The sequence below is a fragment of the Notothenia rossii genome (genome assembly GCF_949606895.1).
Source record: "Notothenia rossii genome assembly, chromosome: 7".
In the NCBI taxonomy this organism is placed as follows: Eukaryota; Metazoa; Chordata; class Actinopteri; order Perciformes; family Nototheniidae; genus Notothenia; species Notothenia rossii.
The window spans coordinates 39,508,034-39,525,155 of record NC_136905.1 but is presented as its reverse complement, the minus strand read 5'-3'; the positions used below and the strand labels follow the sequence as shown (position 1 = coordinate 39,525,155).

At 41.6% G+C, this 17,122-nt stretch overlaps 1 protein-coding gene across 1 annotated transcript; it reads left to right on the top strand.

The window, feature by feature from the left end:
- Positions 1–1,099: 1,099 nt before the first annotated feature.
- On the top strand, positions 1,100–4,268 carry LOC307047511 (E3 SUMO-protein ligase ZBED1-like). The gene is made up of 2 exons (XM_079694521.1): positions 1,100–2,254; positions 2,862–4,268. Exons 1-2 carry the CDS (start codon positions 1,336–1,338, stop codon positions 3,875–3,877), a joined length of 1,935 nt encoding a protein of 644 aa, XP_079550647.1. The 5' UTR covers positions 1,100–1,335; the 3' UTR covers positions 3,878–4,268.
- The last annotated feature ends 12,854 nt before the right edge of the window (positions 4,269–17,122 follow it).

Sequence of the window (17,122 nt, the reverse complement as noted above, 5' to 3'; positions counted from 1 at the left end):
GAGTAAACTAGAATGCTTTTCAGCCATAAACCTTGAACAATTAAATTCAATGATTCACTCTTCTAAACCATCAACGTGTATCTTAGACCCGATTCCAACTAAGCTGTTAAAATAAGTTTTTCCATTAATTAGCACTTCTTTATTAAATGTTATGAATATGTCTTTATTATCAGGCTATGTTCCACAATCATTCAAAGTAGCAGTGATAAAACCGTTTCTTAAAAAGCACAACCTCGATCCAGAGGTTTTAGCCAACTATAGACCTATTTCTAATCTTCTGTTCCTCTCAAAGATTCTTGAGAAAAAAGTCGCAAAACAGTTGTGTGATTACTTAAAAAACTATGATTTATTTGAAGATTTTCAGTCTGGCTTTAGAACACATCATAGCACAGAGACAGCTCTGGTTAAAGTCACAAATGACATTCTAATAGCCTCAGACAAGGGACTTGTCTCTATTCTTGTTTTGTTCGATCTCAGTGCTGCATTTGATACTATCGACCATGATATCCTATTGCAAAGACTAGAGCACTTAGTTGGCATACAGGGAACTGCTTCAGGCTGGTTTAGGTCCTATCTATCTGAACGCTCTCAGTTTGTACGGGTCAATGATGAATCTTCCATGCAAACAAAAGTTAGCCATGGAGTGCCACAGGGCTCAGTGCTCGGACCTATTTTGTTCACATTATATATGCTTCCGTTAGGCAATATTATAAGGAATCATTCTGTAAACTTTCATTGTTATGCGGATGATACTCAACTATATTTATCAATCAAGCCTGATGAAATTAATCATCTAAATAAAATTCAAGACTGCCTCAAGGACTTAAAAACGTGGATGATCTTACATTTTTTTCAAGTTATTGTACTTGGCCCAAAGAATCTAAGAAACAAATTATCTAAAGATATACTAACTATGGATGGCATTAATTTGGCCTCCAGTGATACTGTAAGGAATCTTGGTTTTATATTTGATCAGGATTTATCCTTTAACGCCCACATAAAATCAATTTCAACGACCGCCTACTTCCATCTACGTAACATTGCAAAAATCAGGCATATCTTGCCTCAAAACGATGCAGAGAATCTAGTCTAGGGCTGGGCGATAATTCGATCTCGGTTCGGGATCGCGATAAAATTTTGATCGATTGCGATATTATGCTTGGGACATATTATTCGATATGACATCTTAATAAAAAGTAGGCCGCCTAGGCGCAACAACACCAGTATCAGTTTGGCTGCTGTATGCCGGTAGGACACGCCCACGAGCGAGCAGCGTGGCTACAGAGTGAGACTGAAGACAGAGGGAGAAAGGGATGAACAAAGAAGTTGTCAAAAATGAGCGAAACTAAAGAGGACCGTGAAAGTGAAATTATTGGCGAACGCGAAAGCGACACCGTAGGCCTACTAGAAGACATAGTTGACAAAAAATGTCACACCACGTCAGCTGTGTGGACATGGTTCGGTTACGGCAAAAGCGACCAGGAGCAGACGAAGCCGGTCTGCAAAATATGCCGGTGGGTAGTACCAGCCAGGACGGGGAATACGACTAACCTTTTCAATCACCTGAAAAGGCACCACCCCACTAACTACACAGAGAGTGTGACACTGCGGGCTCAAGCTAGCACACCACACACGAAGCTAAGCCACACACACACGTCGCCCGGTAACATAAATAAACAACAATCCATCCAGTCGTGCTTTGCAGCCATTGCCCCGTATGAAAAACAGTCAAAGCGGAGCAAAACTATAACGAGCGCTATCACTTATTGCCTCGCTAAAGATATGATGCCCCTGTACACAGTGGAAAAAGAAGGCTTCAGGAAACTGATCAAAGTGTTAGACCCCAGGTACGAGCTCCCTGGTAGAAAATACTTTTCTCGGACGGCGATGCCACAGCTTTATAATGAATGCCGTCGTAAGGTGGAAATTCATCTGAATGATGTTAAATACTTTGCCACCACCACCGATCTATGGTCTAGCCGTACATCGGAGCCATATATGAGTCTCACGATTCATTTCATTGACGAGGAGTGGGCTCTACACAGCAAATGCTTACAGACAGCATACTTCCCAGAGGACCATACTGGGGAAATCATCAGCCAGGGGCTGGAGGATGCACTCAAATCCTGGGGCCTTAGGGAAGACCGACAGGTGTGCATCACAACAGACAACGGTGCAAACGTTGTCAAGGCTGTTTCCCTCAAAGGCTGGTCCCGGCTGCAGTGCTTTGGTCATCGACTGCACCTTGCCATTGGTAAGTTCATGATGATAGGCTAATAATAAAAAAAGTTCATGATGATGTCAAAGGCTACATTTTCAGCTCTAATAATAGCTCAGTGTAATGATTCGTATTCTTATACACTGTTGCCCATAAAGCTGGAATAAAATGTATATTTTTACCTCTTCTCATGAAATGATAGTAACAATGTGATTTATTCTTCATAAAGTATATTCTCAAAATTGGTAACTGGGACTCAGTAGCCTATGTAATTATTGCACCTGGTAATTACTGATGTGTATAAATTGGAATAGAAATAGGAATGTATCTGAAAACAAAATTATTTCACTTTACATGCCTCAATAAACCAATGTACAGGCTATCACTTTATAACTATTGATACTGATACTAGGTGATAATTCGATCATTACTAACATTTTGCATCTAAGATGTATTTGAATGAAGAGTTTATATTCTATCACTGTACTCAACTTAAATTGAGGAAAAATATGTTTATGTGTGTAGTCTAATTGATTTTCATATCAAGGATGTCATGACAATATTATGATTTATTATTATAAGACAGAAACTAATTTTTAAATAATACTTAATACTAATAATACTACATTTTTGTCATCTACAGAGCGAAGTGTGAGAGACAAGAGAATAGAGAGAGCCATGGGTGTGAGCAAAAAAGTGGTTAGTACTTTCTCATACTCATGGAAGAAGAAAAAAGAACTAACAGCTGCACAAAAGGAGCTCGACCTACCTGAGCACCGGTTGATGACAGAATCACCTACCAGGTGGGGTTCTCGCCATGCAATGATAGCACGAGTACTGGAGCAGGAGAAGGCCATTTCAAAGGTTTTATCTGCTGATAGAAAAACAAGGCACCTGGCTCTCTCATGGCAAGACATTGAGGTCTTGGAGTCTGTACACAAGGCCCTTAATCCACTTGTTGAGTTCACTGATGCCCTCTCTGGTGAAGCACATGTCAGTGTCTCTTGTGTGAAACCTGTCCTACAGCTCTTCAATACAGAGGTCTTGAAGCCAGGAGAGGATGACACAGAGCTAACGAAGGCCATCAAAACTACTATCACCACATATTTGAATGAAAAGTATGATGATGATGCCACTGATGACCTCCTTAACATGGCATCTCTTGTTGATCCTCGGTTCAAGACCCGCTACATCCAAGGTGACAAGGTAGAGGCTGTGAAATCCAGAGCTGTGGCACAGATCCTGGGTGACTGTCAGAGCACACCACAGTCTACTCTCACACCTACAGCTACTGCTACTGCTACAGCTTCAGCTCCACCAGCCAAAATGCAGAGGAAGACACTGGGCAGCTTTTTCAAGAAGTCCTACTCTGTTTCTACCTCTAGTCTAACAGATGAGCAGGATGTTGAGGCTGAACTGAACAGTTACCTGCTAGCTCCAGAAGTAGACGGTGAGACCAACCCCCTGGCATGGTGGAAAATCCACTGCACATCATACCCCAGAGTGAGCTTCCTGGCAAAGCGGTATCTATGTATTCCTGCCACCAGCTCACCCTCAGAGCGTGCTTTTAGTACAAGTGGCAATATTGTGTCCTGCCATAGGGCAGCTTTAAAGCCAGATGTGGTGAACAGACTTGTCTTTCTTGCAAAAAACCTGTAATGGGGTAAATGATGTTCACTACTGCACAAGATGTAGAATAACTGTGACTGGTTTACTATGTTTACACATTACACATGTTTTTTATGTTTAGCACTTTAATGTGTCAGAGGGTCTGACCCACTTGGTTTTGTACTGCCTTGGTTTTGTACAAATATTTGAGATTATTATTATTTAATAATTGTTTTTTTTTTTTTATTCTGTATGAGCGAAAGCATTTTGTTCTCACTATTGGAAGGCATTAAACTTTATTATAAAGTTTCAGTGAATCTCTTGTTTCTTCAAGCTTCAGGATGTCCCTCACACTGGCAGCATCTGCAAAAACTACATATCGTGATAAGAATCGAGATCGATCAATATGGAAAAACATATCGTGATAACATTTTTTTCCATATCGCCCAGCCCTAATCTAGTCCATGAATTTGTTACTTCAAGGCTGGATTATTGTAACTCCTTATTATCAGGGTGTACCAAGAAGTCAGTCAAGTCGCTTCAGCTGATTCAAAATGCTGCAGCTCGTGTACTAACCAGAGTTAGGAAAAGGGACCACATTACTCCTGTTCTGGCTGCCTTACCCTGGCTCCCTATAGAACACAGGATATAATTGAAAATTCTTCTTCTCGCCTACAAAGCCCTTAATGGGCAGGCGCCATCTTACCTTAAAAAACTAATTATACCCTACTGTCCTACTAGGGCATTGCGTTCCAAGAATACAGGGTTGTTGGTTGTTCCGAGAGTCTCTAAAAGTACAATGGGAGCCAGAGCCTTTTCTTATCAAGCTCCACATTTGTGGAATCAGCTTCCAGTTTGTGTTCGGACGGCAGACACCCTATCCGTTTTTAAGAGTGCGCTTAAGACCTTCCTTTTTGATAAAGCTTATAGTTAGGGCTGATTAGATTCAGCCCCTAGTTTTGCTGATATTGGCTTAGTTTGTCGGGGGACATCTTACTTCTTCCTTCTCTCTGTCTATACCTGTGTACTCTCATGTTCCGATTAACCCAGCTTCCCCAAATGTCTTTCTTTTTGATGTCTCCGGAGTCATGGATGATCCTGCGGTCCTGTGTCATGGATCGCGAGTCCTGGATCTTGAGTCGTGGCTGTGGTCCTGGATCATAAGTTCTGGATGGATATCCTTGTGGATTCATCTTCCTATTATACACACATGCATTTCCAAACATTTGGACTACCTAAGTTGCAAATGTATTATCTTTTCAATTTACACACGGCATCTATTGCACGTCTGTCCGTCCTGGGAGAGGGATCCCTCCTCTGTTGCTCTCCCTGAGGTTTCTCCCATTTTTCCCTTTAAACTGTGGGGTTTTCTCCGGAAGTTTTTCCTTGTACGATGTGAGGGTCTAAGGACAGAGGGTGTCGTATTGTCATACTGATATTCTGTACAAATTGTTAAGTCCACTGAGACAAATGTAACATTTGTGACATTGGGCTATATAAATAAACATTGATTGATTGATGTTCACCGGATAGTGTCTGTCCACACGAGACAGCTCGGTTTAGCTCCAACCGCTGGAGAAGCTGCAGTACATATGCAGGAGCCTGTACGTGGCGCTGTAACTTCCTCCACAAAAGCAGCGAAGAAGCATGGTTGTCATGCTTGCCCTTCTGTTTATTCTCCGCGGTGGGGGCCGAGGGAACCGGGCAGAGTTTTTCGCCAGTCAACGTGTATTAAAGTTTTAATCTTCCGGACAAAATTATAAAAGTGCCAGTCAAAGGTCTTCTTTGCTATTTATTGAGCTTTAAAACAAATGAATAACGAATCTATATAATATAATAGTAAAATACACGGAGCCTCTCTTTTTCCTCCCTCTCTTCTGACAGCGTCAGTGTCTGTCTCATGCAGCAGCTGATCAAGTAATGAGTGACCCGACAGTAAAAATAAACATATTTCTAACTAGTTTAGGTAGTTTGAGAGGTAATTAAAATAGCTAAGGGTGATGATCTGACTTGAAGTGTGTGTTTTGCTCCGTTCACCGCTGCATCACAGCTGGAGGAGCTGCAGGTGAGCAGAGCTGCGTGTCTCCGTCCTGTCAGATTATACTTCACTCGCATTTATGTCCATATCGAGAGAAAGATAAATAATCTCAATTCAGTGTGCAGTTTACTTTGACGCGGGGTTGAGCAGCAGAGGCGGCTATTGCATCATCATTATCAGAAAATGATCGTATAGGGCGTACACACGGAGCCGTTGGAGAGCGTTGCGTATGTCGTTCTATCCACCTTGGGACCCGTTATCGTTTCCGCAGTTGTTTACTGTCATATTCGGTCGTCCTCGTGTGGCCGAACGGTCTATATGACACTAAACAGTAACGCAAACAACCGTTTTCGTCCTCGTGTGGCCGGGGCCTAAGACAGATCACAAACTACAAGCCAAAAGCCTCCCTCTCCATGAACGACCGACACCTTGCAAAAGATCTGAATCAGTTCTACTGCAGATTTGAAAACAGAGAGTTCAGTCCTGATACCATCCCCCATGACACCTCGCAACAGCTTCAGTCTCACACCTCCATGTCCCCCTCCCCTTCAGTATCTCACTCCCTCACACAGCTGACCTCCCCCGACACATCAGACTCTCTCAATCGATGAAAGGGATGTAAACAGACTATTCAGAAAACACAATACCAGAAAAGCGGCTGGCCCTGACAATGTTTCCCCCTCCACCCTGAAGCTCTGTGCTGATCATCTGTCTCCTGTGTTTACTGACATCTTCAACACTTCACTGGCGACATGCCACTTCCCAGCATGCTTCAAAACCTCCACCATCATCCCGGTTCCCAAGAAAAAACAGACCCGTCGCCTGACCTCCATGGTTATAAAGTCCTTTGAGCGCCTTGTCCTGTCCGACTGGACCGCCTGCAGTTTGCCTACAGGTCTGTGGACAATGCTGTCAACATGGCCCTTCACTTCCTCCTCCAGCACCTGGACACAGCAGGAACCTACGCCAGGATCCTGTTTGTGGACTTCAGCTCCGCCTTCAACACCATCATCCCGGCTCTGCTGCAGGGCAAGCTCTCCCAGCTGCACGTGCCCGAATCCACCTGCAGGTGGATCACAGACTTCCTGTCTGACAGGAAGCAGCACGTGAGGCTGGGGAAACACGTCTCTGACCCCCGGACCATCAGCACCGGTTCCCCTCAATGCTGCGTTCTTTCCCCTCTGCTCCCTGTACACCAACAGCTGAACCTCCAGTCACCAGTCTGTCAAGCTCCTGAAGTTCAGACGACACCACGCTCATCGGACTCATCTCTGGTGGGGACGAGTCTGCCTACAGGTGGGAGATGGACCATCTGGTGACCTGGTGTGGGGAAAACCACCTGGAGCTCAACACCCTAAAAACAGTGGAGATGGTCGTGGACTTCCGGAAGACCGCAGCCCCACCCACCTCCATCACTCTGTGTGACTCCCCAGTAACTGCTGTGGAGTCTTTTCCGCTTCCTGGGCAGCATCATCGCCCAGGACCTCATCAAAAAAGTCAGCTGAAGAAATGCAACCTGCCAAAGACGATGATGGTGAACTTCTACACCTCCATCATGGAGTCCATCCTCACCTCCTCCATCACCATTTGGTACGCCGTAGCCACAGCCAAGGATAATGGCCGGCTGCAGCACGTCATCCACTCTGCAGAGAAGGTGATCTGCTGCAATCTGCCATCCCTCCACGACCTGCACGCCTCCAGGTCCCTGAGGTGGGCAGGGAAGATAGTGGCCGACCCCTCCCACCCTGGACACAAACTGTTCACCCCCCTCCCCTCTGGCAGGAGGCTGCGCTCCATCAGGACCAAAACCTCTCGCCACCTGAACAGTTTCTTCCCCTCCGCTACCTCAGCCACATCATAAAGAGCTTCAAGGGAGGCGCACCCGCCAGAAAAAAATAAAGAAAAACAGTGAAATCTAGCTAGTTAACTTCAGCTAAATCTATGCGAGCGGCAAAATATGGATATATTTTTTTAAAGTGAGAGAGGAGACAGCGTCCTACGTTCTTTAGGACTATAATCTCAGAATTCTGACTTTATTCTCAGAATTCTGACTTTAAAGTCAGAAATACCGGTAACTGTAGAGAACCAGCTTCAGTGAGAGATTTACACATTGCAGTAGGCAACAATGGAGGACGTGAGTGAATTTCTGCGCGCCAGAGGGGTCCAAGAGGAAACCATATTGCAAATGGAAGAACAAAAGGTGAGTTATAAATATATAAGTGTGTTTTGGGCGTTCGTAAAAACAACGAAAAGGCGTTAGAATGTGAAATGCAGACATTGATGAGCTAGCAGCAAGCGCATTAGCTTATATGCTATGGCTTCCACCCCCCCATCTAATTCAGTAAATAATGGTTTTCGTTGACACGCAAGTTTGTGCTCGTTGGAACATTGATGGCTAAACAACAGGGTTTTCATGTTTCTGTAGAGATTTCATTAAGTGTGTTTGACAAGGCAGCTAGCAGCTAGCTGACAATCAGAAGGCTATTAACCATCAAAATGATCAAAATCTCAAACATCATCTCGTCTAGAATGGAGTAAGACAGTTGTGGTTGTGGGAAAAATGATATTGTAAAAAAATATGCATTTTATGAAAGAAGTTAGTGAGGTTAACAGGAAGAGTGTTTAACACTTTCTGGCTTTAAATTAAAGGTAGGATTTTTGTTCCTGCATATAAAGTGTTCCTGATAAATAAGATCAGTACTCCGTAATGGACACTTTTACTGAGCATATACTGTGTAAAATAGGAAGAAGAGTCTTAACCTTACAATATTTAAACAATGTATTTTCTTTTCTTTTTCGCAGATTAAAAGCAACGTTATTATCTGATGTACAATTCAACTTCAACTGCCATATTATAACCCCTCCTACGAATACCAAATTGTCCTCTTTATATTCTGCATCACATCAGTTTGCTGCGCTGCTCACAACAATGCCTGCACAGCCGGATTTGGATGACTTAATTAAACTATACTTCAGACTTTCCCTAAGTAACAAAGAAATACTTGCTATTTTGGAACACACTAATCACATTGTAATTAGTGTCCGAACATTAAAGAGAATTTGTAAAAGTCTTAACCTGTTCAGGAGGAAGAACCAGTCTGACTTGGAGGAAGTGCTAGCTTTTGTACAGCATGAGATCATGACCAATGGACAGATGCAGGGATACCGTTGGCTACATCTCCGTGCAATTCAACAGGGCCTTGTTGTGTCACAAGATAGCATAAGACGTATCATCAAACTGGTTGATCCACAAGGTGTGAAATTAAGACGAGCGTACCGCTTGAGAAGACGTCAGTGCAGATGCAGAGGGCCAAATGCACTTTGGCACATGGATGGTTATGATAAGCTAAAGCCCTATGGCATTGCCATCAACGGCTGTATAGATGGTTTTAGCCGCTATGTGTTATGGATGGAGGCCTATACCACAAACAGTGATCCTAAAGTAGTTGCAAGTTACTTTATCAAAACAGTTTCAGGTATAGGTGGATGTCCAGAGAGGATTCGTGCAGGCACGGAAAACGTTTTTGTTGAAGAAATGCAGATGTTTTTGCGAAGGAACCACCCAGACAGTTTTTCTGGAGAGAGAAGTTTCCTTTATGGAAGAAGCACAGCAAACCAGCGCATTGAAGGATGGTGGGGTATACTCTGCAAACAGAGTTCGCAGTTCTGGATGAATCTGTTCCAAACTCTCCAGGAAGATGGGCATTTCACAGGAGACTTTTTGGACAAAAGTCTTATCCAATTATGTTACCTTAATCTTGTTCAGGTAAAATATTTTATTTATTTCTGAGATTAGTCATTAATAAAAGTAGTATGAGTAATAATAATATTATAATTCACTATGTTCGTGGACATTGCAGCAACCTCAGCCTCCATCTAGACAGGTAGAAGTTATGTCCGAAAGCTTCTTAAGACATGTCGTCTACATTTACTGTGCTTTTTTTCTATGCAGGATGAACTTGATGAAGTGGTCAACACCTGGAATTCCCACAAAATCAGACCAAGATCAACTGATGACACAGCATCTGATCGGCCAGTGATTATGTACTCCTTCCCAGAGTTGCACAGTGCTGAGGATAGACTCAAACCTATTGCCATGGAGGAGGTCAATTTTTGTATGGAAGACTGTACTCCCAAAGGCCAGTTTCCATGCGATGAAACAGTTTTTGAACTGTGTTGTCTACTCATGGCGGAAAACGGATGGGATGATCCAGCAGATCCATTTGCTCCAGCTGATCTATATCCTGTTACGAGATGAAATACGACGACAAGTATTTGATGAAGGGTACATGTAGCCTAAATGTCATTATGCAAAATATAAAATACTGTTCAGGACAAAACTGACCTTAAAAAATAAGTAATTATTTAGTCAAAAATGTATCAATAAAAATCATAGTCAATGTTATTTAATGTATTCCTTAAATGTTTGTCTCTCAGCAACACTATTTTCATTTTTCTATGCAGCTTTTGAAGTATTATTTGAATTATTTGAAGGATTAAAGTAACGTGTTATGGCAGGAAAGTTCAATCTGGTATATTCATTTTAATGTCACCTTATATAGAATGTGTGTTAAACTTGTGATTTCTGCATTGAGTGACTTCTGCCTAGATACCAAGAAGAGGCCCCTAGGGTCTCTCTGTTAATTATCAATAGTCCTTGCAATTAACAGGGGAAGTCCCAGATACATTTTCAGATATAAGGCAGTTAAAGTCTTGTAGAATTAATGATTTATCTCGTACACATCCTGCAGGCCTTGAGACTTGGGTCACCCAGCAGTAAACGAGATAAACGTCCTTTTGAGCTTATCAATAAAATGTATTCATTCCTAGTAAGCTGACTTTGGGGTGAAGGGAAGATCAGGGAAGCCATTAAGCCACAAGAACAATTAACTTATGTTGGTTGACTGATGCGGTGACTGTCATGGGACGATGGCGTTTGGATATTTACAAATATGGCTTTCATAGAGAAAAACAGGTGACTGTTGTGTGATAAGATACATGATAGGATGTGTGTGTTGAAGATGTTTAGGGGCAATGAGTATGTGTCCTGTCAAAGAGTCCTCTGTCATGACTCCAAATCATCGATTGGGGGATCTGCCTAAGGTCAGAGGGACAAACACACACACACACACACATACACTGTGAAGCAACAGATGGAATCAACAACCGTGGACTTACTACCTGGGGTCCCGCCCAGAAGGGAAACCAACCAATGAAACACTACCAATTCACTGGCTAGCTCGCTCAGAAGTGAACCCGCCAATAAACAAATAGCTAGGAAGGAGCAAGCGACAAAACTCCTCCCCACCTGTGTATAAATGTTGTGATCATTTTGAAGATCGGCGCTCTTGTTCTTGACTTGCCGTTCCTAAGACGTGTCTCACACGGTGGTAGAACCTGAGCCCGGAGTACTCTGCAGAGTGCTTCGTGATTAGGTGATGTATTTGTATGTTTTTGCCATTAAAGCAGATTATTGTTTAACCCTTATCCTGGCTGCTTTGAATTTTTCTAAAACTAAAACGAGGATCCTACAATTGAAAGGTGAGCAGACGAGCCTGTTTCTATCGAAGGTCTGTAATTGGCTAAACTAAATTTTAGAGTTGTCAGAGACATATTCCGGTGTCATAGTTGTTGCGGTGGAATATACAAATACATATTTTAGATAGGTAGGAAAGTTATATAACATAAAAGTGAATCAACGAGGTATGTAAGACGAAGGTGAAAGGCCCCGTACTTTTTGCAAAAAGGAGACGGCTGAAGACTCGTTGGGGGATGTTCAGTGGCTGTTTTCAGACGCCATCCGGAACAAATCAGAATAACAATTCTTAGGTTCATAGGAATCGAAGTTGAGTTATAAGTAAATCCAAAGGGGAGTAACGCAACCTTCAAAAAGTAGTTTTGAAGTGACCGGACCTCATTAATCCTTTTTTCTGTGGGGGTTGAATCTATAAAGCCAAACGTCACGATAAAGAGTTCTGTAAACCTGGGTTACAACTCCATGTCAGCGTCACATCGTTGAAAGACGGTGTTGAAGCGCGCTGAGAGGCTCGCTAAACTTGTTGGAATAAAAATCGGACAATAAGAGCTGAATAGACTGTACGGGGAATTTTTTCTGTGAATATTTACTGGTAACAAAGACAGTAAGTCAGATGAATAGATACGAAGTCATAATGAAGGGAGAATTTGAACGAGAGGAGCGTGAGTTAAGAGCTTACGAGAACAGTGGGTTCAAGCAGAAAAATTGAATAAAAGGATAGCAGAAGTGTTAATTGTTGAAGGAAGCCCCCCTTCTCTTAAAAAGGCTGAGAGCTGCAGCGGGGGAGAGAGGGGGGTGTCAGTATTTGTCTGTGAGACCCCCCCCCCCCCCCCCGCTTTTTTCCTCTCGAGAGCAGCAGCAGCAGCCCGGAGTGTGTCTGCTTGCTTTTTTCTCTAATGCCTGAAGTTGGAAGGAAATACATTGAAAATTAACAGATCAAGGTGTGATTTGAAGTGGTAGATATATTGAAATAAATAAGAAACAATGATTTGCTGCTTTTTAAACATAGTCTTTGAGAACTGATTGATACCGTTGCATTGCGTTGTGAATTTCATGGTATTTGTCATTAACTAAGGATTGTACTTAATTATACTTCAAGGAAAAATTATATTACATACCGTCACCTTAGGGAAAGTAAAAAGAGATTTACTGAGTATATGAAGTACATTAAGGGTAAGGTTTTATTCAAATTAAATATGATAGGTGGATTTTTCCATCTAGAATACGACATGGAAAGAGGAGAATTTGTTAGACATGAAATAACGAACTCACTGGAGGAAATATATATTGTAAGGTTATTTAGGAGTTGTTATCATATACAGTTACTCTCAGTTGATGGTTGTTTAAAGTAGATAGGAAACTGAAAACGTAAACGATCCACCACAATGGTGTTTTTAAGTTTATGAAGAAGGAGTAGAAAGTAAAAAGAAGGTTTTTGTAAGTTTGTCAGAGGGAATCTGTTAATGTTTAAGCATGACAGAGGTGCTGCACGAGGCTAAAAGCCATCTCACACAGTTGGAGAACAAAAGAGGTTTTGATGAGAGAAGCTTGGGCCGGCAGCTGCAGGGCGCAGAGAGGAAGAGAGAGAAAAGTCAGATGGTTTGAAGAAGTATGGAGAGAGTACAGGTTATATAGAGTTACTACTATTCTGGAAAATGTCATATTGTTTTATGAGTAACATAAGATACGAATATATTTACTAGATATAAGAACAACAGGCTTATCTAGGTTAACAGAAAATTGCTATTAACCAGTTTCAGCTGCAACTATCCTGTCTTTGTTCTAAAGAGAACATACGTTGCATTTACAATTAATATTAAGAAAAGTTCACAATTGATACCATTAAAGACTGTTTGGGATTAATAGGACGAGTTTGTCATAAACATTCGTGCTTAGATGGAATAAAAGTGTTGAGATGTTCTCAAAAATGGGAGCTTTCACAATGCTTTTTAGTTTTTATTGAAACAATTAAGTAATAAGGACAGAAAAAGGTTCCGTGATGATTTATTTAGGTTTCAGCTTCAGTAATAATGAAGATTACATTTTGTAATAATTCCTTTAAGTGTTCCAAAAATATATTCATTAACTGTAGTCAGATTACTTGTTTTAAATATATAGCGCTGAATACAGTTAGTTTTGTATTCTGTTACAAATCTAACCATGCTTGTAACACACAACTTAGATAAACAATTTGAAAAAGAATAGAATAAGCAAATAGATAAAAGATGAATCTATAGTGGTTAAGAAAGGTGTCTTTGTTTTGCCTATTAACTTAGAACTGAAGTAATGAAGAATAGGAAGACTGTTACCATTAATGGGTTTGACATTCACATGTTTCAGCATTCCTGACCATATAGACACTCAGCTGTTTTATTTTGTGACCCGCTGGGGGAGAGATTTACATTGAGTTTTTCTCAGTAGCTGATTTGCTGTGATTACAGCAGGATTGGATAGTTGTGCACCACCTTTGGGTTGTACTCTGAATCAGTGTGTTGGTGAAAAGTTGCTCATTACAGAAACAGAAGAACTGTGCAAAGAACGCATCTCTGAGGAGGTATTGACAGTTTGCTTGTGCCTCATTGTCAAGGCAACAGTGGTGTGAAGAGGTACTGCAGTTTTTGGGGATTTCTGCTGTACAGAGGACAACGTGTGTCTGCTGATTGTATCACATTGATCCAGAGGTCCCTTCCCCCCCAGGACATCCCAATGCCAGAGAGAGTTTCCTTGGAGCCCACTGACCAGGGCCGGTTCTAGCTTTTTGGGGACCCTGCCACTGACTACAGCTGAAGAGGACAATGAATCATTGACTGTTCTCAATATGACAAGATCTTGAGACAGGCTGGTCTCAGTCTGTTCAGACTCTGAAGAAATCATGCAATGATTTTACAGCATAACTGTGCAAGAGTTTACCAGAAGGTGGTGTAGAACGATATGCTTAAGCGTTTAGGAAGGGAGGCTGATTGTTTAATGATGGTCTGGAATACTGAAAAGATTAAAGTTTAATATCCTTGTTTGGCAAACAAGACATCTGATTATTATGTCACACATGATAATCTTGACATAGTGACTAGCCATGGGTAAACGTGTGGACGTTATACCATTATTATCATGAACTAAAAATAAATAGGGAAATAGTATCTGGTTAAAGATGAATGGATTTCATATCCTAGAGAGGGTTAGTTATATTGTGAATACTTCACAAGGTATGTACTAATGTATTTTGAAGAACACATAACAAGAACACAGGTCCAGTTTTGTTTTGTTTCTAGATTAAATTTTCCATTACCAAAACTGTTCAGCCTAGGTCTAGCTTTAGACTTTGATAGTAAAAGAGTATTTAGGCTTATTTTTGTATATCTGACATTTTTTAAATATGTTGGCTATTCACTAGATAGAGAGATGGCATTACTCTCCATTTGTTGAGAACATTTCTGAAGATTAAATATTTGTTTCATTTCTAATATTCCTATTTAAGACGTAATTTTAGAGTAACAAGGCTGATGCTGAAATTGGAAAATATGTTAGTGGTTTGCATGATGTAAACAAAAAAAGGTTTTGCTTTGTTCAACCTCCAGTTAGATCTGAAACAGTAATAATGATTGATTTGGCCAAAACTTAGTTTAACATCCTGATGTAACATTATGAGGTATGTTCACTTCTAAGGGTAAACAAATTGATAAAATGGATTATTGTTATTATTATTGATTAATTTGGAATATTAATTCAATAGGCTGTTTTCTGCAGGTTCACTTAAGAATGCCTTGCATGAACATTTGTCAGGTATTGTGTTTCCTAGGGGCGGTATATTAATAAAGTGTATTGATAATTAGTTTGTTAAACATCTGAAGAAAATGGTGCTGCGAACACGAGAAAAACTTTGTTGCATTGGTTGACATCAACACAATGATGTCACTAGTACAACTCCAGCTAGTAGAATATTAAAGTCTCTGCAGAGTACGACACATGGCCAAAAAGACTGAGACTAAATGACCTTTGACCCTGACTGACAGTGTGAGTGTGAATGAATGACGGCATGTGATCAGTGTAACTGCATGATTCTAAAACAATGACTAACCTAGCATGTTTTTAGACTAACACATTATTCTGGAGCTCCAAGGGAAACGAGAGGTTTCCTAAAAAATGTTGACATGTTTCTAATATTGATTGAGTTATAACAGGTAACACAGATGCAGAATCAGTGGCCAAGGGGCTACTGAGAGAGGTAATTCCAGAATGAGAATGACAAGGTGAACTGTGATAATGAAAACAATTTTGTAATATTTCAACAGGTATTAAAGTAACTGAGGTTTGAAATGTAGAAAGAACATATTACAGTTAAGTTAAAACATAGTAATGTAATGAGATAGAATTTAATTTAGACAACATCTTGTAACTAGCCTGGTAAAGAAGTAAAAGCCATAGACTGTTTAGATCATTATGGGGATGTACATTTAATTTAAATTCATAATAGAAAGACATTTGATGACAGTATGTTGGATTTCTGTATTCATTTTTCAGCTTGATAATATCTAAGCACTGACGGGTAGAAGCAGTATCACCAGGAAATTATTCACTTTGTCAGTATCATGAAATTAGTTGTTTTTTAATCCATAACATTAGTGTTCCATTACCAGAGACATTAGCAGTTCATATTATATTTATATTTTAAATAGGATCTCAAGGATTTCATTTATAATAACACAGATGCTTCTCAGAAACTCAGAGCTATTGAAATATGTTATTTAGTTCACCTGAAGATGTTAGGGTTTATTTTGTTGACACAGGCCAAGTGTTAGGATTCTGAAGCGGCACTGGCAGATAGGAGGTCTGCAACTAATTTAGAAAACCTGTTCACAGACGGCTGTTGTTTTAAGACACCCCACCAACAGGCTCCAAGCAGCCTACCAGTGGTGGGTCAAACAGAAGCCCTGAGCTTAGACTTGAGGGGTGGGTATCAGATTTCTCCACACAGGTTCCTGACGCCAAAAGGGGGACCCGAGGAGCAGGAGGCCGACACAGCGGAGTTCGTCTGGCTGAAGGTCGTCAGGCCTACGCGGCTCAACCCCAGGTTCTCCGGCCTCTACAGAGTGACCCAGAGGACATCTCATGCCGTCCACCGAGGAGAAAAGGGAGACATCGGGTACTACTGGAGCCAGTGTGCGGCGGGGAAACCTCCGGCTAGGACCATGGAGGACATCAGGACGGACCTGGCTATCGTCAACGAGGACATCCCTACAGCAGACGACTCGGTAGCTGTCATCAGCGGACTGGAGGAGAAGGACCTCGCGGACATCCCTACAGCAGACTACTCGGAAGCTGGCGTCAGCGGGCTGGGGGACTTCTCGAGGCAGCAGAGGAGTCTACTTCTCTCTGATCAGATTAATCAGTTCCACCTTTGAAGGAAAGGCCGCATCTCCCCCTCCCTATCAGCTGCCCTTGTTGGCGTTTTCCGCTGAGGGGGGGGGGGGGGGGGGGGGGGTGGGGGGGGGGGGGCCTGATGATTCAACAACACGCAAGGACACTGCTGTCTGGCACTCAGGTTCTCACTCTGAAAGTTCCTTCACTGACATTGAAAGTTATGTTCTGTTCCCAAAGGTTTAAGGTTGGGGGACAGACACAGTAGCAAAGAATGACAGTAGCTATGTTTCAAATGTCTTATATGAGTTGGTCTCGTGGGGTGAGACCAAAAGGGGGAATTTAAGTATTATTTGAGTTATTTGAA

Coding starts and splice junctions, on each gene's coding strand:
- LOC307047511 (XM_079694521.1), top strand. CDS start 1,336: ATGAGCGAAACTAAAGAGGACCGTGAAAGTGAAATTATTGGCGAACGC. Junction 2,255..2,861: donor TCGACTGCACCTTGCCATTG/GTAAGTTCATGA, acceptor TGTCATCTACAG/AGCGAAGTGTGAGAGACAAG.